Here is a 23,093-nt window from a genome sequence, read left to right as displayed (position 1 = left end):
CTAGGTTCTTCGGCCGCCAAGCCGTCGCTTGCCCTTCACCTTTGCTTAGTACCTCGAAGCCTTTCCTTGCTATCTTCACCATCTCAAGCCATCAAGTCACATCTTGTGTTGAATCATCCATTCATATGTATTGTTATCTTTTTCATTTTAATTTAGCAAGCTTCAAATATGAGACCATTCCATATGCAATCTCTCATGTCTCATTAACTAATAATCACAAGCTTGCTTTCACATAGTACATGGAAATCCCACAATAAATAAGCCTTCACATGAATTCCATTTGCATTGTTGTCTTGTGCTTGAACTAGATTGTTTATACAACAACACATCATTTCGGCTTTCATTAAGTGCCTGTGAGATAACCTATTACCTGTCCACACTTAGCAAACGGGTTAGTTCTTTAATCACGTTGTCATTCAATCATCCAAAACCCACTAAAGGGCTAGATGCACTTTCAGTCCTGCGGTCAAACATGCAACAAAACGATGTTAGTTGTACCAAACACACCTCTGAATTATAGCATTGTTATTAATCGATAACGCACCCGTGCAATGCTCGATTAGTGGAGTAAAGCGGTGGTGGGCAGCCTGTCATTCTTCCAAACTATCTGCAGACCTGAATATGCAAGTGAATTTCGATCACATGGAAGAAAATAAGAGGGACATCACAGCGATACTCGTATGACTCGTCCCTAGTGACAGGACTCAGATAGCCCTGGAGCTCCGGAGAATCCCAATGACACCAAAACACCTGAAATTTCGTAATTGTGTTAGCTAGTGATATAGTGTACATCGAATAAGACACTGCTACGATAATATAGAGAGCGTAACCTGGTGCTGTGTTATGACGTCGAGACCGTCCGTATACTCCCTGTACTTGTGCCACGCATTTCCTCTAACTAACTATGCTTCTGTCCAGATATACAGAGCTGTAGAGAGTGTATCATGCCCGTTCCATCACTGCATTGAACACGATAATGAATTAGCAACAAATAATCTCATCATATCTAACTGCCTGAAAGAATATAATGAACCGAAGTACTTACCGGTAAACCATTATTAAAGGGCCTCTCAACGGGCAATCGTTCCCAACACTAAACCTAGAGTAGGTAAGAGTAACCCCAAGATTCGCATGTCCTGAAATGCGACAGCAGACAATGCATAGCTGTCGATACTTTGAGGACTGCGCTGCCAAAAGCCACGATGTTTTCGCTGTGTCGCCGCCCTTCCTTCTATTTATTTACATTTACATTTACCTTTAGCCGCCGCCGCACTTGTGGTCTGAAAAGTTTCCAGGCTTGTTTGGGCTCGGCCCGGCCCGGTCGCGAATCGCTGTCTACTCTTACCTCCTCCACCGGCGTACGGTTGCAGAGAGAACCGGCACAGCCGCCGAAGATGTCGATCGTGGTGGCGCCGGAGGTCGCGGCCGCTCTCGCGCGCTGCGGCGCGGTCGTCGCCCTCGAGTCCACCATCATCTGCCACGGTCAGCTTGCTCCTGCCTTTTCCATCCGTTTCCCTTTTCATTCGCGTCGCCTCCCTCTTCTGGCTAGCTTGGCGCATCAACGTTCGATTCGATTCAATTCCATGGCGTGCACCATTTAATGAATGTCCCTTGACTGCAACATGCTTCACGGGTCCCGTGTAGGTATGCCGTACCCGAAGAATCTTCAGACCGCCATGGAGGTGGAGGCCATCGTCAGGGACAATGGGGCTATCCCTGCCACCATAGCCATCCTAGACGGAGTTCCCCATGTCGGTCAGTTCTCAGCTTCTTCACGTGCTGTTGCTGGATTGCCTTCTTCTCGAATTTTGCTAGTATCCGTTTCGTCCTTCCTTCACTCTTTGAATTTGGAGACATATTTCCTTCTTCTCAAGCTACCACCCAAAACATCATTCTAGCCTTTTTTTTAGCAACCATGCATCTGCAAAACCATATTCGCAGTGACAAGACAACGTGACTATCCAAATTTCTAAGTCAAATTATACTGTAAATTTTACATTCTACCCTTGACACTGTTTGTGTGATAATAGGCCTTAACAGCGAACAATTGAAGAGACTGGCTATAAGTGGAAGGCAATTTCAGAAGACGGCTAGAAGGGATATTGCCCATGTTGTGAGTGCCCTGCACACTAGAAACTATTCATTCTCAGGTTCCGCGCTATCTGCTGTTCTTCTGCTATTTACACAAGAAAAAGGACACTTCACATGATTTATGCCTCAACAATCTGCCTCCTTGCTGACATAGAAGCAATGGAAACGTTTTTTCGGCCACTATCTCCAAATCTGGGCGACCTCATGCATACATTTGTACTCCCTTTGTGTTTAACTGTCTTTTTATAGTTAGTCATATACCTATATTTGTTTCTTTCCTTTTTTTTTCCTTTCTATTTGACAGGTCGCATCTGGTGGCAATGGCGCAACAACAGTTTCGGCCACTATGTTCTTTGCTTACAAGGTGCTGAAAATATCTTTTCTAAAATCATTATACCTGTCTTGTTTATCTTGGCTTGATCTGATATCATTTCCATGTTAGTACCAACCGCTTCTAATAGATCGAGCTCTTCCCAAATTCAGGTTGGCATACCAATTTTTGTTACAGGGGGCATAGGAGGTGTGCATAGAGATGGTCAACAAAGTAAGCATCTTCTTATTGCGTACTTATTTTGCTATGTGCTGACACTGGCAGGAAGTCATTGTATCTTGGCTGCTTATGATTTATCTCTTTCAATCTTGTGTCTTGCACAGCTCTCTGTGACCACCTTGTTAATTTATGATATTGATGATCTCCTGTCAACTGTCAATTGATGGATTTAAATTCTGAAGCTGAAAGTTCATGAATAAAATTTGGTCTCTTTTTCTGATTTCTGAAGCACAACATTCAGAGTGCACAATTAAACTAAACTAGCATTTGGGCGTGGTCAAGCGACAAACAGTTGTACATTGATTGATGAAGTCACCATTTCGATGCAGCTATGGATGTCTCCTCAGACTTAACTGAACTTGGAAAGACGCCTGTAGCTGTTGTATCGGCTGGTGTGAAGTCCATTTTGGACATACCGCGGACACTAGAGTACCTGGTAGTATACTTCCTGTTTGCTGTATTCCACATATAACTTGGTTTATTAGAATGAACTTTCATGTAGAATTGTAGATTTCTTCCATCTTTAGCTGTTAAGATGTAAAATATGGATAGGCTGTACTTGAGGAATATGTTCAGGTTTTGTTATTGTTATGTGCACATATATGGGTCAAGAAGGCCACACTTGTGCATGTCTGTCTGCGCAAGAGTTATTGAATAGTGAAATGAAGGTGTTGCCTAAATCTCGTCACTTCTCTTTGCATACTAGAGCTGGATATGAAAGTAGGAAAATGTGGGCTGGAAATGAGTTGATGCAAAATTAGATTAATTCATATGCAACTTCTGTCACCAGTACACAAAGGCCTTTTGTCACCACTATCTTTTAATTCGAAAAAAGTAAAGCACCATTGCTTTGGAACTCACTTTTCTTTGGTTAGCGCTTAACTCAATTGAAAGGGAACCAAAACATCAACTTGTTGGTGTTTGTTATTTTAAAGGGACCCTTTTGTTCATGATTATCCTGAATGACTTGAGACCATCTTTTCAATAGAAGCTCACAGTCTCACACAAAAGCTCTTGTGTTGCTTCATTGCTTGACAATTGAGTTAACATGTGGTGCTTAGTACGTGAGTAATATTGTAGAAATTCGTTTGTGTTTCAGCAAGATACTGTGCAAGGTACAATGTTTTGCTCATGGTCAGTCGTGTGATCTTATTAGTCTATTGCATGACAGGAAACTCAAGGGGTAACTGTTGCTGCTTACAGAACCAATGAATTTCCTGCTTTCTTCACAGAAATTAGTGGATGCCAGGTAAATACCTTTTCTTCTGTAAGATATTTGTCTAGTTGATACTTGGAATGTAATTGCCATACTGTTGAAAGAGCCAAATGCTTTCATCTGAACCAACGATGGCTTAGCATGATTCAGTTGTACACGGAGTGATCGTGTGTAGTGAGGTTCGAAAGAGAAGGTTTTTGTAAACTGCTTTATATATCTTTCTGTTTGGACAGTTTGCTAGAGCACATTCATTGAAAACAGCTAGCTTGAAGAAAAAACTTTTTATTCTTTGTAATATTTGTTTTAATCCTGTAATATTGTATTTATAAATACTTCACATGTCACATAGTCTATCAGCTAAGTGCTAAGGCAACTAGGCAAGTATAGATATTTTTATATATGATTTTAGCTTAACAGGATTTTGTGCCACTTCTGTGCCTATGTTAGTCTAAAGGACATTTTCCTCATCTCAGTGTTTTACAACTATGCAATATGACCTCTTGCAAACAATCCAGTAGACTACATACTGCCGGTCTTGCAGTAATTTGGCACTATCACAGAATGATTATATATGCACTTAGGCCTTGTTGCAAGGGGTGCTTTTCTGGACTGGACTCTGGAGTTGAAACGTTCCTTGCAATATCCTTGCAATTTCTTTTGCATCCAAGCAGGCTCTAGTAAGTAACTCATGTTCTGATATATATTGACATGTACTTTTTAATCCAACACAGGTGCCATGTCGTGTTGATTCTCCAGAAGAGTGTGCCAAAATAATATGTGAGTAGTAAATTATAACATTTTTGCTTTATATCCTTACTCGCATTTTTCATGAGACTATTGATCTCACATGAACTTTTGGTAGTGACCTGATCCACCGATGACCTTCTACTCCCTGAGTTATCTTATTTCTTATTTTACAGAGCTATTAACTTGTATGTAGATATAATCGTTTTGATATGTAGTACCCATTTTTAAAATCACAGCCAAACTGCCGGATTAATAAGGTAGCTCCAAATTTATGCGCCATAAATCCAAAATCAAAAGGTATCACATAGAATGTTTGGATTCTTGTAATGTGCAAAACTCAATCACATTACAAAATTCAATTGGCAACCCACACATTGAGTTGTTCAAACTTTGATGTTGTGTAGTATCTTTGTGGATGCTAGCTTCTGCACTGATTAAAATCTTGGTTGTCACTTGTCAGTGGTTCTAGAGTTTTTTGTTTGTAAGATTTCTGATTTCATGCAGATGCAAACAAGAACCTGCATCTTGGTTCTGGGATTCTTATTGCAGTACCTATCCCCAAGCAGCATGCAGCTTCAGGGAAAATTATAGAGTCTGCAATACAGACAGCTCTAAAAGAGGAAGAGTACAGTCGACATCTCCACTCCTGGTAATGATATAAAAATGATAGCTGATGAACTTTGCCCTCTTTTTTCGTTTTTCTCAGGGATAAAAGGATAATAGGAAATGCGATCACTCCCTTCATGCTTGAAAGAGTAAAAGAACTAACTGGAGGATCTTCCTTGGAAGCTAGTATCCTATAACATTATCTTATCTGTATAATAGTTCCATTTGATGGCATATTATTAGGATGGTTACCAAGAATTTTAAGCCTAGTTGCTGTACCCCACAGATATGAAATCCAATGCATTTCCAAATTCTTATTACGCAACACCATATTGGATTTTAGTTTTCGAGAAAAAAAACACCATATTGGATTTTGTGGGAAACAAAGGTTTAATGGATATAATTACCATACAAAATTCCATATCGATTTGCTCTTTTAGTTCCATTTATCCAAAGACAGTTCTCCTTAGTGATGTTCAGATATTGCACTTGTTAAGAACAATGCTCTTATTGGTGCGAACATTGCTGTTGCCCTTTCTAATATTCAACAGAGAGAAGTAAACAGTAAGCTGCTACCACTCTTATCACTAAGTTTACATTTTGCCATATGAAATGCTTATGACATCACACATGTACCATGCTTCTTAATTTACTAGTGTTTTTCTAACATCTTTCTTTCTCTTGTTTCTAAAAAGAAAATAAATTAAAAAACGAGGTATGGTTTGCAACTCGTATTAGATGTGGTGTTAAGCTTAATGTTTTGTCTCCAATAATGCAAATCAATTTTGGTTCGTGTGGTTATGGCTTGATGAAATGTGAGTATTTGAACAACAGGAATGAGAAGATCCGCATTGTAGGGCCACGCTTGCGGATGGAGTATTACAGGAAGCAATGGCAAAGAATTTACGAGGATGGAAGCTACCTGCAGGTTGGAAACTGGATGTGATTGCGACGTGTCTGAGTCTGACAAGAATAGGTTGCCTGCCACTTTGGCACTGTAATAAGATGTACACTATCCATGTACTATACTACTTAGGTGTTCTGTATCCACTGTAATAAGATGTACCCTATCCACTGTAATAAGATGGCACTGTAAAAAATGTACACTATCCATTTAAGAGGATGTAATCTGAATATGGATGGTTTCTTGTACTGAAATCATTTGCTTTGTGGATGGAATGGTTTTGGCACATTGGCATTTGATGTGCTTTGTATGTATGTATGTATATACATGCAAAGCAACCTTTACCCCCCCGTCCTTTAATATTTAGTCAAAATCGTTCGATGGGCTGGGCCGGCATCTGGGATTATTGGTTCTCCACGGCCGAATAAAAGCCCAAACAAGGAGGAGAGAAGACGACGACTGGAGGACTGGAAGCGGAAGCACAGCACGAAAAAGCCCTCCCCTCCCTTTCCGTCGTCGACCTGACCCCGATCCGCCACCGCCCGCCGGCAAGCCAAGCCAAGGCCAGATGGCGGCCTCACTCGTGTCCTCGCTCACTGTGCCCCTCGTCTCCGCCGTCCTCGGTGCAGCCATCGCCGTCGTCTTTCTCGCCGGCTACCTCCGCCGCAAGCGCGCCGCCATCGCCCACATCCCTCCCACCGCGACCGCCGCCGCCCCGGACCAGCCTAAGCATGTCCGCCCCTCCAACCAGGCCCAGCACAAGAAGGGCCACCTCCGCGCGCATCACCACGCGGCCGACAAGGTGATCTCAATCTCAATCTCCCCCGTCTCTCGGTGCAAGCAATACACAGCTACTTCCGTCCTGCCAGGGAAACCAAATCCGCCCCACGGGGATTAATTTCCGAACAATTATTCTTTCCGTTTGCTATAAACACCCTTGAGATGCAGAGTCTTCCTGTATCTTCATTCATCCGGATCGTTCCTATCACCATGGAGATGACAGATGACATGAGCACATCACTGATCTCCACAATCTTTTCTTCTAGGACGCGGCCAAGAAGCACCACCATCTCGATGTCAACACCTTGAGGGGGCATACTGACTCCGTCACTGCACTTGCCTTCTCCAATGACGCTGGCAACCTAGCAACCGGTCAGCCTATTCCTCTTCTTATTGTTTATGTTTCATGTGAATATGTGATGTGTTTTCCTAGTGATGCCACTTCTTCTCTGTATATCTTTATATTCCCCGCTGCTCTCATTTCACTTATAGTTGTTGGTTACTTTTGCCATGGCATTGCAAATCCACTCCATTTTACGAAATCTTACATGCATCACCAATCAATTGTAACAGTTACCCCACGATCCAATGGATACTGAACCTTTCCTGCTTATTGTTGCAGTATGTGCCGATGGAGCCATCAGGATATTTAGGATCGATGATACCTCTAGCAAGAGCTTTAAGTAAGATGTCACATTCAACAAATGTTAATAATTCTATCAAAAAAAGCATGGGTAGCACCATGGAATTATAATGGTGTGGGGATGTTTGCAGGATTCTGAGGATAAACTTGCCTGCTGGCGCACACCCTACCGCTGTTGCTTTCTCAGAGGGGTCATCATCTGTTGTTGTGGCAGCACAGGCACTTCTGGGGTCATCTCTCTATATGTATGCAGATGTTAGCGCTCCTCCAACCGCGGAAAACAAACAGCAGGGAAAGCTTTCTCCACCTGAGATCAAGTGGAGTCACCCCAAGATCCATGGCAAGGAGTCTGTGCTCAACGTTGCAGCAGCCCGTGCAACTCATGGGTCCGGTGATGGGAGCACAATAATTATCTCATGCTCAGAAGGTGTGACCTGTTCTATTGCTATTCACAATGCTTAATAGTTATTCTAGTGGATTCAAGATTGGAATTGGCAGATGTTTTATTTCATTTGAATTCAAATTTAGATGTTTTTCTGTAAATAGTAAAGACAGAAACTTTCTTATTTCTTGCTAAGGCTAATTATCCTAAGCTATTTGCAGCAACTGATATCAAAGTTTGGTACGGGAAGAGTGGAAAGGAGTTGGGTACAGTTGACACCAATCAGTTAAAAAATAATATGGCTGACATATCTCCAAATGGTCGCTTCATAGCTGCTGCAGCTTTTACTGCCGATGTCAAGGTTAGTTGTGTCACTAGCCTTCTTCTTCTCCTTCCTTTAATTTTTTTCTGGAATAAATTTTTACAGTATCGAAGACCATTAGATGGCTATTTTCTTTAGTTAACTTTTCTGCTTTATATGAGTTGTCAATGCACTGGAATTGGTCTCCACTGAAAGGCTGTCTTTGGATTGTGATATTAGTTGCAGAGTTTATTGAAAATCAAATTAGATAAACTGCCAGACACTTCTGCGCCACAGTTACTGCTTCATAGTTGCAGTGTTTATGGGTTCCCTAATTATTGTAATATTTACTGATGCTTTAGGTGTGGGAGATAGTTTACTCGAAGGATGGTTTGGTGAAGGAGGTTAATAAAGTTATGCAACTCAAGGGTCATAAGGTAATGACCCCCAATCTTCTTTGCGATGAGTTCCATTTGATTGGACTTAATCTTGTGAGAAACTGATGAATTCTTCTAATTCAGAGTGCTGTTACTTGCTTGTGCTTCGCTCCAAATTCTGAGGAAATTATTACTGCATCCAAAGATGGTTCCATTCGTGTATGGAACATTAATGGTATGCTATATCCAGTTAACTCCACATCTTTGTTGCTTCTTGAGTTCATAGCATCTAGCAAGTTAAACCTGGCATGTTCACTGGTGCACCTTATATATATATATCCTCTCTTCAATGCGCTGAATTCTATATTTGCATGAAAGGATCATAAACACATGGTTTTTATTGTGCTTTTCTTCATAAAGTTGCCACTTTGGAAGATCCTTCCTTTCTTTCAATACAAGCCTTCAGCGATTCACTTATCTATTAGTCTAATCTCCCAATAGAAACATCCAGTGTGTAGGTGGATTATACTAGCGACCAGAGTTGTCACTTCCCTGGTTTTTATTAGCCTTATCTAAATTTTGGTCTCCTCTTCAACCTTTTTTTGGTTCCATGTTAGTTGCATTAGTTGACACTTCAGATGCAAATTTCCTGTATATAATTGTCCGTGACAGTAACACATGTTCTGTTGATGTTGCCATTGTAGAAGTAGTTATGCCCATCTTGTAGTCCTTTCAAGCATAGTGCTTTGCTGTTTTTTTTTTTTGGTGTGTGTGTGGTTTTTGTGATCTGATACACATGCTTCTTACTGTTTTCAGTAAGGTACCACCTTGATGAGGACCCAAAGACCTTGAGAGTTATGCCAATTCCACTTCATGACTCAAAAGGTTCTGTTTGCCAATATGACCATATGAATGTCTCTCCTGATGGTAAAATTCTGGTTGTAACAAGTGCATCAACGTTGCAATGGTTATGTGTGGAAACTGGTGCAGTTTTGGATACAGCTGAGAAAGCACATGAAGGTTCGTAATGTCCCTAACTGCTTGGGTGAATCATCTTCATATTATTTTGGAAGTAATGGTGCCCCCAAACCTGTGTGGGAAGTGTGTATGTCTTTCATGATTAGTCTTTTCAATTGATACACTCGGAGCCTCATTTCCTAATCCATGATGCATTGCTTGTTCTAAATATTTAGAAGTGCAAGCACCTATTGGTTGACTTTAGGCAATGTTTTCGTTGTGCTAAATAAATTATCAGCAAAGTGGCAGGCAGGTGACAGTTTAGACAGATTGTGAGTGTTATGTCTTAGGTGCTTGAAAAGACTTGAATTAATTCTTAGAACCTTTAAAATGGTGGAATCTTTTGTGTTTGAGTAGCGAGTTATCCAAAGACTTGTATCAGTACTTATTGTTGGGCACTAACCTGTGAGTTCCCAGGTCAATGGGGGTTGAGGAACATGGTATTCTACCCGGGAAAGTTTTTTACAAGTCAGGGGTGAGAATGTTCCCACGTTCTGGGGACAAGGAATGTGGCTTCGTCCCCTTTTCCTGTGGCTATTGCCAGTACACCCAACTGTACAAGTCAAAGTATATTTCTGAGCCCTGCAGCCTAGACGTAGTCCTGTGGAATATGGTTATGAGACGTTGAGATTGCAACCAAAACTTCCTGACTATACATGTCTAGACTAGATCCATCTTATTTCCTCTGCACAATGACGGAGCTACGATTAGAAGACTTCTGTAATATCAACAACCAAATACTAGTATAGTATATGTACTAAATTTCTTCTTAGTCTTAAAGGGCTCCAATAGAAACAGATTTGGAGCACGAGGGGGCCATGGCCCCTGCCAGTCCCTCCTACCAGCACCCTTCCTGGCTCTGAAGTGTTGTGGTGTTTGATGTTGATAGTGTATGACAGATTGCATGGGCATACTGATTTCTAGCTTTGAATGACATGCTGTTGACATGTACTCAGGTGATATAACTGGCATTGCTTGGGCTCCACGCAAAATTCCCAATGGTAAGGAGATCTCTGCAAATCCTGTCAAACGAAATGTCTATATAGGTCAGCACTTGATTTGGAAAACAATGATATGTGCTTTATCCTGGATGACTTGACTGCAGAGTACGCATGCTAATCACACTCATGGTGGTTCCGTTGTGTCCCGATAAGTAGCTAATGAATTTTCTGTTTGGAGTTGATGGACTTTAATGTCACGTAGCCTTTATTTGGAAGAATACCATTCTTCTGATGGAGCATGCGTTTTATGATGTATTAATCACACTGCTGTTGTTTTCTTTAGGTGGCGTGCCTGTGTTTATTTTGGGGACTGCTGGTGTGGACAAAAAGGTGAAACTTTGGTCAGCTCCAGAGGTTGGTTCAACATGAGCGGTCAAGTACTGAATCCTGGGGCCATCTCCTAAATGCATAAGACCAAGGACACAAAATGGAAGAAAGGGGAAACAAAAGAAGGATGCAAGCTAACTGGCCCAGAACAGGGGAGGCCTTTGCTTGGTGCTCCTCTGTTGCTATCGCACTGAACTGAGTCATAGTTTTGTTCCATTGAGTTTGAGGGATAGTGCTGAGGGAGGCTTGTTATTGATGAGGGTGAAACATGGCGAGCACGCCCCAATGCAACAGGCAGGCACCAGCCTTGGGGTTGTAGTTTTGCTATATAGTCTGCCAACTCTTTATACAAACAATAAACTGAATGTTGTCTGCATTTTTCTTTCGTTCCTTCTGGGAATGGCTATGTGATCCAAATAATTTGTGCTGCTCCTGCTCCGAATACACGCCGTGTTTTTGTTTATGCTACTCTAGTCCGATCCAATGGTTTTGTAATGTTTGTCCTATGATGTGATGACCATTTCTGCTGGGGTGGAGTGGACAAGACTTCGGCAGCAAATGTGCTACTTTGCGCATTGTTTGACATTCTATCGAGCAGGAATTAAAGTATGCAAAGTTTGATTATTTGATTATCCTATATATCCATCATTGTATGGGTATGTGGCACACAGATTTAGTTTAGCCCCACATTGTATGGTAAACAATGGCACAATGCTCTGGTAGATACATGGAATGTTTTGAGAGTGTTGAATAAAGCGACGTCGTGCTACACTATATTTTCTTAGTATGAATGAACTATGAAGTGCCAAAGCAAGTGTGCACATACGCGATGAGCCCATCATCCTTTCTTTGTCTAGCGTGTCCACGAAATAAGTAGCAGCTGATACTGATAGTGTCCTCTCTGATATGCGTTCACTTGTCCTCGACAGGTTAATTAAAACGAAGCTCCCAGCACAAGTTGTTTCTTTATTTTTGTTTACAGTAAATTAATTAACACAGCGGCGGGGAAAGTGTTCTGAGAAATCATGCATTCGAGCTAGTATAGAGACGATCGATCCGTACTTGGTAGACACTGATTTACCAGCTGCTGGTGCTGGATGTATAGGAACATTTGGAACCAACATGCTTGTGGTCATGTTATTGTCATGCACAGTCATCTGCCCCCTCCATATCTGATGCTGCCAACCTTTCATATTAGCTAGCTATTCTAGCAGCCAACCCTGCTGCTTGAAAATAACGTTGCTCGGTGCTCCATCAGTTCAGCCATTAATTGAGGCTGAGCTATATATATTAATTGATTATTATTCATATATGCATCTCGTTACTAGCTTTATTTGGTTATATTACATGGTTTTTTTGGGGGTGAAAGTATACTTATTTTATTTGTATCAGGCGTCTCTCTAGCTCTTTACATACAGCTATATATGGCCTAGTAGTAGGTCTAAGTAGAATAATAACGTATCGTCCTAGACTTTGTTATGTCTCATGTGTTTCCTTTTTTCACAAACGATAAATTAAAAAAACACTCCAACAAGGGGATTCAAATCTTTTGCCAAAACAAAAATCCAAATCTACTCTATATATGCCTCTCTTTTGAGAAAGAAGTAGACTAGCTTGCTTTTGGAAATTTTTTTTGGAGGTCCCTCCTATGCTATTGCTATGCTATGCTATGCTATATATATTATGCGTTGGAGCTCATGATGAGTTGAGTGTTTTCAAGTCAAAGGTTCATCTGACCAATCATGATCGGTTGCATTTTGTTTGTTTTGATCTATTGCTACTTGTTGTAGAGCTTTTCTTTGTTAATACATTTTAGATCGAATCACAATTGCAATATGGTAGAGAGAAGGACAGTTAATTTGGTGCTGAACAATTGTGATAATGCGAAACAATATAAGAAACGAAACAATTATTATGTATACAGCCAACGAGCCTCTAGTCCATCTGGTTAGAGCGCCTCAGCGGCACTCCACAGGTCCTGGGTTCGACTCCCCGTGGGAGGGCCCGACCTGGTTCTCACAGGGCAACGGTGCCCCTGTATCTGGGTTGGGGGCCTTCTTTCATAGCAATGCCTAGGGGTGGTCTTACCCCCTGCAGGTCGAGTTTTATTATTACGTATACACCGGCTAAATTTCCATGTCTTCTATACTGTTGGGACCTGCTAGTATATATGAGCTAACCACCTGTATTTTGGTCGTGTTCCATTTACAGAGCTAGTGTGAGTGAAGTCCAAATTAATAAGCAACTATTTATATGGCTGTTATGGTTGATCTTAGCTGTCATATTCTCGGTGATGGATGGTTTTGCTCAATAGCTAGTTATTTCTGTTATTAACATCCGTACATATATATGCTCTCTGTACTGTATGTTACATATATACAAGTAGTAGTCCAAGCAAGAAGATTGTGTGTGTGTGTGTGTATACGGGTTAGCGAGTCTTATTAGTGATGTTGAGGGGGTAAGGGTAACCACCAATGCCATGCTTGTTTGCTCCTTATCATGAATATGATTAAAGCAGCATGCATCGATCGTTTTCTTCATAACAAAGTTATTTTTTTCTCGTTTGCCTTTTGAAAGAGTAGAGCTTTCTCTTTCTCTCTCTTATATGTATGCCGTATGCGTGTGCCTGGATATAATGATTCACTTTTAGTAAGATAAGGTAGCGTTTTCAGTGACACATGGCGTGAAGAGGGAAAGGTTCCTGTTGACTGTTGAGGTCTGAATATATAGATACGATGCAACACATGTGCAATTCTGAATATTACACACACACACACATTCAGAATATTCAGAGTTTCAGAGAGGGGAGATAGAGAGATGGGATTACCTGCAGTGCAGTTTGATAGTATGTAGTATAATAGAAAGATTCTGATGGAAACAATTAAGTTGGGAATTCCGATGAGATGATTGAGATGATGAATGGCATGCATGTAGTTGTTGAAAGAGCCAGCTAGCTGCAGGTTTGGCTGGTACTCAAGAATGAATGAACAATAAGACTATTGATCGCTCTCAATTAATCTGTGTGAACATAGGTCCCGTTCGCTTCGCTGAAAAAACCAGCCGAAACACTGTTCCGGCTAAAAAAACAAGCTGAAAAAGACGGATTATAAGAGAGCACTGTTCCGCCTGATTGCATCGAAATTATGCATGCATTGCGGAGGTAGCTGCTGAGCAAGAAGCAGGCAGGCATTCGCAGGAGGATCGGATCTGAGGGCCGCATGCATCATCTGATGGAATGCATGTGATGATGGAATCGTTGAGATGATGATGATTGAGTCAACTAACCAAGCCTCCCTCCCATGTGTCCCTAGCTAAGCTACTGCCTTAGCTTATTCCTCAACAGATCCATCACTCGCCAATTCTTTTTTATTCACACATATATACATATATATGCACAGCACAGACAGATGGATTAAATTACTAGCTTAGCAGCCAGTTGCTGAGTTGCAAGCCGGTGAGATTGCAGAATACAGTAAGCTAAAAGGGTGAAGAATGAATGGTTGAGCGCATGAGCAACAGTTTACAGCCGGTGCAGATAGGTGCCTCCTATGGAGTGGACAGATATGATGCATGCATCTCATTTTTCATACACCACGTAGTGCTTCGTACTTTCTGCTCCCTCCGTTGCATCGAAAGTGTCGTTTTTTATTTTTAGACTTCTTTTTTAAATAAGACAAACGGTCAAACAAGAAGTCTAAAAGCTAGAAACGACACTCTTAATGTCCCTCGCATGTATAGTTGTTTTGGCGAATGCGGATGCAGTGTGCCTGCATCATTCACCACCACTCACCACCACCTGCAGCTTGCGTATAGAAGATGGTACAAGCAAGTCAAACTAGCAATCTATCATCATGATGGTGGTGGTGGTGCAGGGCTACTTTCAATTCAGGCGCCAGGCCGCCAGCAGAGAAACTGAAGAAAGAGCTCTACGACCACAATGCAGAGTGCAAATTGCTTTCGGCTGCCACACCACACCCATATGCACTGTCCGGCTGTCCCTGTGCAATTGCAATTGCAATTTGCAAAGCAAGCAACGACAATACTAGTACGTACAATGCAACATCGGAGATTTGAGATGATGGATCATTTTCGTACTACATACGTCTTATGCACCAAAATCCATGGATGCATCATGATGGATGCAAAAACCAAACAAACAAAGCAGCTAGCTAGCCAGCTCCATCATCGCCGCCGGGAGCTGCTGCCGGTGGTGGACTGCGAACAGAGTGCGGCAGCTCATCATCTCCTTCTCGAACCGCCACACGTAGTTGAGCCCCACCAGGAGCTCCACCACCGCCGCGTCCACCCTGTCGCGCTCCGCGAACTGCAGCGTCTGCAGCAGCAGCACGCTGCCGGTGCCACCCCGTGCCGCCGCTGGGCCCCTCTGCTCCAGGCTGCGCTCCGCCTGCCACCGCACCGTCGCGTGCGCCATCGGCGCCAGCCACTCCAGGATCCCAGCCAGCGCCGCGCGCCACTGCCCCGCCAGCACCGGGTCCGCCGCGGGCACCGCGCCGCGCAGCCGCGCCCGGAGCTGCGCGCGCACGCTCGCCGTCAGCATCCCGTACAGCTCGTCCCGCTCATCGGGGCCCACCAGACGCGGCGACCGCGCCATCCGCTCGATCGAGATCACCAGCCCGGCGTACCGCGGTGCTAGCGCCGCCGCGCCCAGCGTCCCCGCCGGGGGCGTCAGCGCCGCCGAGCTGTCCTCCAGGAACCCGCAGCACTGCCGCTTCGGTTTCGAAGCGAACGATGACTGGTCGATGTCGAACAGCAGCAGCTCCTCCATTGACATGGACTTGCGAGACACCGGCGGCGGCGGCGCCAGGGACGTATCTGATTCCGACCGCGCGTCGGCTGACGGGTGCACCGCCGAGGAGAGTGTCAGGCTGCGGTACAGCGGCGGGTGGCGCTGCTCCTGGCCGGCGCCGAAGACGGCCTTGATGCGTGCCAGGGTGGTGAACGCCGCGCGGGCCAACGACGCGACGGCGGCGTCGAAGGTGCAGCCCCAGAGGGACGTCTGCTTCAGGTGCTTCACCTCCTGCTTCTTGGAGAAGACCAGCTGCTGCTGCTCCGCCGCCACCGAGATCTTGCTCGCCGACAGGCTGCGCCGATGGCCGCCCCCGTTGCCGTTGCCGTTGCTGCTGGCGGCGCACTGGAGGACGAGGAGCTTCCGGAGGCCGTGCTCGGCCTCGGCCAGCTCCTCCATGGCCCTCCGGAGCGCGGCGGTGGCGGCCACCTGCTTGTCCATCTTGCTCGCCCTCGCGTCCATCTCCTTCCAGCTGGGCGCCGCCCAGCGGTGGCGGTCGCGGCCGGTGTCAGCCAGCTCCAGGAAGGCGTACCTGAAGTCGCGGAGGCTGGGGTCCGCGCAGCGCGCGGCGAGCGCGGCCACGGAGTCGGCGGCGGCCCTGAGCGTGTCCACGAGCTCGGCGCGGGCGAGGCCGAGCAGGAAGTAGTCGTCGTCGGAGACCACCCTGCGGACGCCGTGGAGGTGGATGGTCTCGTGGCGGAGGCGTGCGACGGCGGCGTCACCGACGGCCCGCCACAGGTGGAGGAGCTTGGACATGAGGCTGGCGACCTCGAAGGCGAGGATGCCGACGGTGCTCTGCTTCGTCCTGGGCCCGGCCGGTGGCGCCCCCGAACCTCCAGAGGACGACCTGGCAGAGGACATGGCTGAGCGGACCTTGGTGAGCCATGACTCGAGAGCCATGGGCATCTTGTAACTGAGTATGAGTGTGGTGTGGAATATGGATGGAAGAAAGAGGCAGCACCACCGCCCCCACGAGGGAGAAGAAAGCAAGGGGGCAACTAGTTGCAACGATTTTATACTAGCGCACAACTGCTAGTTAATTAAGCTCTGAGCCTAGTAGCTAGTAAGACACTGCTACTAAACACTAGGAATGCATGGAGGGTGTTTAAGATAAAGAATTGGACATCTATAGAAATCACATACATATATGTAATGCAAGTCTACTATAGTTGTAGTGAAACACCAATTAGCTGCAGAGAAATTAAAATTGTTTGGTTTCCTAAAAAAAGATTATTTCTGGGAGAAAGTAAGCAAACGGTTGGAAAACCTCTGTATGCTTATTAAAAAGGGTTATTTGGATTCATACCGTTATAATTTTCGGTGTTCGGAGAAACACCATTACTATTTGTCTATTTTGAAGCATGCCATTACAATTCTTCGTTTCCCACAAATATGCCACAAAATACGTATGGACATAGCCTGAGTCCAGCTGCAGCGTACACGAAGACGTATACTTCATCGCAGCCTCTCTCCCCTGTCACTGATACGCGGGCCCCACATGTCATCTTCTTCTTCCTTCTCTCCTTATCTTCCCTTGTTGAGCGCGTGGATGGCGATGGCGAGAAGCAGCAGCAGCACGCGGGTGAGCGGAGCTTGCGGGCTAGGCGGTGTGCGGAGGACGCGGCCGGCGTGGAGCTGGCGAACTGGGCGGCACATCTAGAACCGCCACGTGACATGGCGAGAAACGAAGACCGCACGCCCTCGCTCGAGATCCGTGCCTCGCTGGAGCTGGACACCGGATCCGTGCCTCGCCGGAGTTGAACGCGGGAGGGGCTGCGGGGGCCGCCGAAGGTGGGGACGTGGCCGGGGCCATGTCCTTCGCCGAATCTGCGTCCTGCGGCGGAGCTTGGGGCGGGGCCTGTGGCTCGCCGACGCAGGGAAAAAGAAGACGGAGTGCGCTCGCATCCGCCGTGGATTAACTCGCCCGCCGCCGTGGCCGCGTTCGCCAGCTCGGTGGGAGACCGCGGGGAAGACGGAGAGGGGCCAGAGGAGCGCCTGCCGTCGGGACTCGCCCGCTGGATGGCCGGCCACGGGGAAGAAGACGACGGAGTGTGCCCTCACCTGCCGCGGACAAGTCAAAGTATATTTCTGAGCCCTGCAGCCTAGACGTAGTCCTATGGAACATGGCTGAGATGTTGAGATTGAAACCAAAACTTGCTGACTTATACATGTATAGACCATCGTCCTGTTCGTTTGGGCTTTGTCTGGCTTATAAGCTGTACTTTTTTCATCAACGAACAATATTTTTCTCTCACACCAAATCAGTTAACAATACTTTCAGCCATGACTTATCAGTCAAACAAGCCCAAACGAACATGGCGTATATCCATCTGATTTCCTCTGCACAATGATGGAGCTACGATTAGAAGACTTCCGTGATATCAACAACCAAATACTAGTATAGCATATGTACTAACTTTCTTCTTAATCTTAAAGGGCTCCAATTGAAACAAATTTGGAGCACGATGGGGCCATGGCCCCTGCCAGTGCCTCCTACTAGCACCCTTCCTGGCTCTGAAGTGTTTTAGCCTGCTTTTTGATTGACCCTGATGTTTGATGTTGATAGTGTATGACAGATTGCATGGGCATACTGATTTCTAGCTTTGAATGACATGCTGTTGACATGTACTCAGGTGATATAACTGGCATTGCGTGGGCTCCACGCAAAATTCCCAATGGTAAGGAGATCTCTGCAAATCCTGTCAAACGAAATGTCTATTACAGACTTACAGTCATTGTTAGAAACTACCAATGATCTGAACCTTTGCAGCCTGCATTAATTTTTAACGCAACATTTTGTAAACACATTTATTTAGGCTAGCACTTGATTTAACAAAAAATGATGTTTGGTTTGTCCTGGATGACTTGACTGCAAAGTACGCCATGCTAATTGTACTCATGGTGGTTCTGTTGTACCGATAAGTAGCTAATGAAATTTCTATTTGGAGTTGATGGAACTTTAATATCATGTATCCTTTATTTGGAAGAATACCATTCTTCTGAGGGATCATGCGTTTTATGATGTCTTAACCACGCTGCTGTTGTTTTCTTTAGGTGGCGTGCCTGTGTTTATTTTGGGGACTGCTGGTTTGGACAAAAAGGTGAAACTTTGGTCAGCTCCAGAGGTGGGTTCAACATGATCGGACAAGGACTGAATCCTGGGGCCATCCCCTAACTGCATAAGACAGCTTTGCCAAAGGGCACATAATGGAAGAAAGGGGAAACAAAAGATGGATGCAAGCTAACTAGCCCAAAACAGGGAAGGCATTGCTTGGTGCTCCTCTGTTGATATCGCACTGAACTGAGTCATAGTTTTGTTCCATTGAGTTTTAAGGGATAGTGCTGAGGGAGGCTTGTTACTGATGAGGGTGGAACATGGCGAGCACGCCCCAATGCAACAGGCAAGCGCCAGCCTTGGGGTTGTAGTTTTGCTATATAGTCTGCCAACTCTTTATACAATAAATAAACTGAATGTTGTCTGCATTTTTCTTTCTTTCCTTTTATTGGGAATGATCTGATCTGGCTGTGTGATCCAAATAATTTGTGAATACATGCCATGTTTTTTTTAATGCTACTCTAGTCCGATCCAATGGTTCTGTAATGTTTGTCCTATGATGTGATGACCATTTCTGCTGGGGTGGAGTGGACAAGACTAGTGAAATTTTGCCTGTGAACTGTCCTCCAGTCGATGGTTGCATCCCCATGTGTGGATGAATCTGGCAGCAAATGCGCTGCTTTGCGCATTGTTTGACATTCCATTGAACAGGAATTACATTGCATTACATGATAAAGTATGCGAAGTTTGATTAATTTATTATCCTATAAGCACCATCGTATGGGTATGTAAGCACACAGATTTAGTTTAGCCCCACATTGTATGGTAAACAATGGCACAATGCTCTGGTAGATACATGGAATGTTTTGAGTGTGTCGAATAAAGCGAACACCATATGCTACACTATATTTTAGTATGAAGTGCCAAAGCAAGAAATGTGCACGTACTCGATGAGTACATCATTCTTTCTTTGTCTAGCGTATCTGCGAAATAACTAGCAGCTGATACTGATAGTGTCCTCTCTGATATGTGTTCACTTGTCCTTGACAGATTAATTAAAACGAAGCTCCGAGCACAAGTTGTTTCTTTTTGTTTGTTTACAGTAAATTAATTAACACAGCGGCGGGGAAAGTTCTGAGAAATCATGCATTTGACCTAGTAGATCTTTTTTTTTAATTTCTTTTTCCCCTTCAGAAAACCTATATATACGATCGATCAGTACTTGGTACACTGATTTACCAGCGGCTGGTGCTGGATATATAGGAACATTTGGAACCAACATGTTTGTGGTCATGTTATTGTCATGCACAGTCATCTGCCCCTTCCACATCTGATGCTGCCAACCTTTCATATTAGCTAGCTATTCTAGCAGCTAACCCTGCTGCTTGAAAATAACGTTGCTCGGTGCTCCATCAGCTCAGCCATTAATTGAGGCTGAGCTACATATTAATTGATTATTATTCATATATGCATCCCGTTACTAGCTTTACTTGGTTACATCAATTTTTTTTTAATTTTTATTTGTATCGGGCGTCTCTTTAGCTCTTTACATTCAGGTATGGCCTAGTAGTAGATCTAAGTAGAATAACGTATCGTCCTAGACTTTGTTATGTCTCATGTGTTTCCTTTTTTCACAAAAGATAAATTAAAAAGCACTCCAACAAGCGGATTCAAATCTTTTGCCAAAACAAAAATCCAAGTCTACTCTATATATATAGGCCTCTCTTTTGAGAAAGAAGTAGACTAGCTTGCTTTTGGAATTTATTTGGAGGTCCCTCCTATGCTATTGCTATGCTATGCTATATATATTATGCGTTGGAGCTCATGATGAGTTGTTTTTTCAAGTCAAAGGTTCATCTGACCAATCATGATCGGTTGCATTTTGTTTGTTTTGATCTATTGCTACTTGTTGTAGAGCTTTTCTTTGTTAATACATTTTAGATCGAATCACAATTTCAATCTGGTATAGAGAGGGACAGTTAATTTGGTGCTGAACAATTGTGATAATGCAAAACAATATAAGAAACAATTATTATATATACACCGGTTCAATTTTCATGTCCTCTATATATACTGTTGGGACCTGCTAGTATATAGGAGTATGAGGTAGCCACCTGTATTTTGGTTGTGTTCCATTTACAGAGCTAGTGCGAGTGAAGTCCAAATCAATAAGCAAACTATTTATATGGCTGATCTTAGCTGTCATATTCTCGGTGATGGATGGTTTTGCTCAATAGCTAGTTATTAACATCCGTACATATATGCTCTGCTTCGTCCTGGGCCCGGCCGGTGGCGCCCCCGAACCTCCAGAGGACGACCTGGCAGAGGACATGGCTGAGCGGACCTCGGTGAGCCATGGGCATCTTGTAACTGAGTATGATGAGTGTGGTAGCATGGATGGAAGCAAGAAGCAGCTAATAGCAGCAGCAGCAGCAGCAGCACCGCCCCCACGAGGGAGAGAGAGAAGGAGAAGAAAGCAAGGGGGCAGCTAGTTTCAACGATTTTAGACTAGCGCACAACTGCTAATTAATTAAGCTCTGAGCTAGTAGCTAGCAGGAGCTAGTAAGACACTACTAAACACTAGGGATGCATGGAGGGTGTTTACGATAAATAAATAATTAGGCATCTATAGAAATGAGGGACATATCACATACACATATGTAATAATGCAAGTGTACTATAGTTCTAGTGAAACACCGCAGAGAAACTAAGATTGTTTTTGGTTTCCTACAAAAATTAAGATTATTTGTGGGAGAAAGTAAGCAAACGGTTGGAAAACATCTGTATGCTTAAATTAGAAATATATATGAGTTCTCTCAAGGTTGTTGCCTACTGGTGGTGGTGAGATGAAGATGATTAATAGATGAAGGTTCAGCTACTTGTAGGGTCTTTGGAAAAAAAGATATAGCAAAACTGTTCTTATTATATGGCCGTGAAAAAAAAGATGTAGTTTTAGTTCAAAAGAAGAAGAAGAAAGTTATAGTTTTAGACTTATGTGTACAAGGAACAACAGAAGGTGGCGACAGTGATAGATGGATGAGGAGAGGATGATGCAGCAGCGGCTACCACCGGCTAGAGGGTGAAGTGGAGAATGGGACCGTCGGCCTCCTTGTGCTGTCCAGGGTCGACACCTTTTCTTAAAGCCGAGCGTCGGTTATTAATGATCGAGGAATAAACTCCAATTTAGTTAGACTGTCCGAAAAATCAACTTTTACTTTTCCTATCAATAACTGGAATCAAGTTTATAAGCAACCCCAATCGGGCAATACTCCCTTCTTGTTCCTTGTGCCATATGAGAGTTGGCCAATTTCAATGGGAGTTTCATTACAGTTCCTTCTGCCATATAATAGGCTATCACATAAATATTTTTGATGACATAACAACGATTCTAAGAAGAGAGAAAAGATGTGAAACTCTCGGTTTCCAACTCTAAATGAGTCATAGAATTAAATATCTATGAAACAAAAAGAATGAAACTATACATTGAGAATGATTATTTCATCCATGTTTCATTGCATTCTATATTCTTCGAAACAACGCTATGAAACTATTCACCGAGAATGACCACCCTGACTCCCCTGCCCACCAAGGGCTTCTACACAATCACATGGTAAATCGTTAATCATTCAAAACGAAGAAATAGAGTAGGAGCTCTCTATTTTTGTCTTTCTCTAATATTTTTCAATACTTGCTTAATAAAAACTGAAAACCGAGTGCCAGGTTAGGAAGACCAGACACTAAGCGCTAGGAGAGACAGACCCACACCAAGTGTCGATAACAAGCTTGGAATGCATGCCCATATCTAGCAATTGAGGGGAAGATTTAACAAGCCCTTATCTCCAGGGAGTTCACATAAAAAACTTTGACCACAGTCCTCCACGACTCATGCCTCGGCGCTTCGGCGGGCTGGCCTCCAACCAAAATTGCCCTTGTAAACCAAGGGGCACAAAGTCTCCACCCCTCCCCATCCCTTAGTCCAAAAATCGTAAAGCCTTGATTGCTTCGCTGCTAATCAGCTACAGTTCACTATTGAGTGGTTGTCTGTGAAATTTTAGGCACATGAATAGGTGAAGGTATACCTTAAATATCCCAAGATTTGAATTTGTGATAACCATCCATATTAGGGTATATAGTCCATTTTCAACGCCCAATTATAATGGCAGTGTGGTTTTCATCTAATGTTTGTTTCGCATAGGATGATTTTGCCACGTCAGCTCTTGATTTTAAAATTGGAGGTTGAAAATTGAACTTTTCATAATAGTTAGAGTTTGAAATCTAGACGCCAGAAT

General features: G+C 43.8%; 3 protein-coding genes across 3 annotated transcripts; 2 read left to right on the top strand and 1 right to left on the bottom strand.

Moving 5' to 3' along the window:
* The first annotated feature begins 1,272 nt into the window (after positions 1-1,272).
* On the top strand, positions 1,273-6,333 carry LOC136516586 (pseudouridine-5'-phosphate glycosidase-like). The gene is made up of 12 exons (XM_066510019.1): positions 1,273-1,482; positions 1,645-1,755; positions 2,031-2,113; positions 2,396-2,455; positions 2,575-2,635; positions 2,971-3,077; positions 3,813-3,890; positions 4,589-4,634; positions 5,109-5,229; positions 5,311-5,396; positions 5,691-5,774; positions 6,045-6,333. Exons 1-12 carry the CDS (start codon positions 1,395-1,397, stop codon positions 6,065-6,067), a joined length of 948 nt encoding a protein of 315 aa, XP_066366116.1. The 5' UTR covers positions 1,273-1,394; the 3' UTR covers positions 6,068-6,333.
* A 313-nt stretch (positions 6,334-6,646) lies between these two features.
* Positions 6,647-11,370, top strand: LOC136516579 (uncharacterized). Its single transcript, XM_066510011.1, has 10 exons — positions 6,647-6,916; positions 7,161-7,266; positions 7,517-7,577; positions 7,669-7,964; positions 8,141-8,280; positions 8,583-8,657; positions 8,742-8,832; positions 9,414-9,617; positions 10,571-10,615; positions 10,899-11,370. The coding sequence occupies exons 1-10, from the start codon at positions 6,683-6,685 to the stop codon at positions 10,982-10,984; spliced, it is 1,338 nt and encodes a 445-aa protein (XP_066366108.1). The 5' UTR covers positions 6,647-6,682; the 3' UTR covers positions 10,985-11,370.
* A 3,057-nt stretch (positions 11,371-14,427) lies between these two features.
* On the bottom strand, positions 14,428-16,747 carry LOC136517847 (protein PSK SIMULATOR 1-like). The gene has a single exon (XM_066511494.1). The coding sequence runs from the start codon at positions 16,653-16,655 to the stop codon at positions 15,108-15,110; it is 1,548 nt and encodes a 515-aa protein (XP_066367591.1). The 5' UTR covers positions 16,656-16,747; the 3' UTR covers positions 14,428-15,107.
* Between the last annotated feature and the right edge of the window lie 6,346 nt (positions 16,748-23,093).

The sequence above is a fragment of the Miscanthus floridulus genome, chromosome 17 (assembly GCF_019320115.1).
Source record: "Miscanthus floridulus cultivar M001 chromosome 17, ASM1932011v1, whole genome shotgun sequence".
Taxonomy (NCBI): Eukaryota; Viridiplantae; Streptophyta; class Magnoliopsida; order Poales; family Poaceae; genus Miscanthus; species Miscanthus floridulus.
Note: the sequence above shows the minus strand (reverse complement) of the source record. Positions and strands in the feature narration are given on the sequence as shown.

Excerpts from the sequence above, each read along its gene's own strand:
- LOC136516579 (XM_066510011.1), top strand. The coding sequence starts at position 6,683 with ATGGCGGCCTCACTCGTGTCCTCGCTCACTGTGCCCCTCGTCTCCGCC. Across the intron at positions 6,917-7,160 it reads ATCACCACGCGGCCGACAAG|GACGCGGCCAAGAAGCACCA; the intron begins GTGATCTCAATC and ends CTTTTCTTCTAG. Across the intron at positions 8,833-9,413 it reads TCGTGTATGGAACATTAATG|TAAGGTACCACCTTGATGAG; the intron begins GTATGCTATATC and ends TACTGTTTTCAG.
- LOC136516586 (XM_066510019.1), top strand. The coding sequence starts at position 1,395 with ATGTCGATCGTGGTGGCGCCGGAGGTCGCGGCCGCTCTCGCGCGCTGC. Across the intron at positions 2,636-2,970 it reads GCATAGAGATGGTCAACAAA|CTATGGATGTCTCCTCAGAC; the intron begins GTAAGCATCTTC and ends ATTTCGATGCAG. Across the intron at positions 3,891-4,588 it reads CAGAAATTAGTGGATGCCAG|GTGCCATGTCGTGTTGATTC; the intron begins GTAAATACCTTT and ends AATCCAACACAG.
- LOC136517847 (XM_066511494.1), bottom strand. The coding sequence starts at position 16,655 with ATGCCCATGGCTCTCGAGTCATGGCTCACCAAGGTCCGCTCAGCCATG.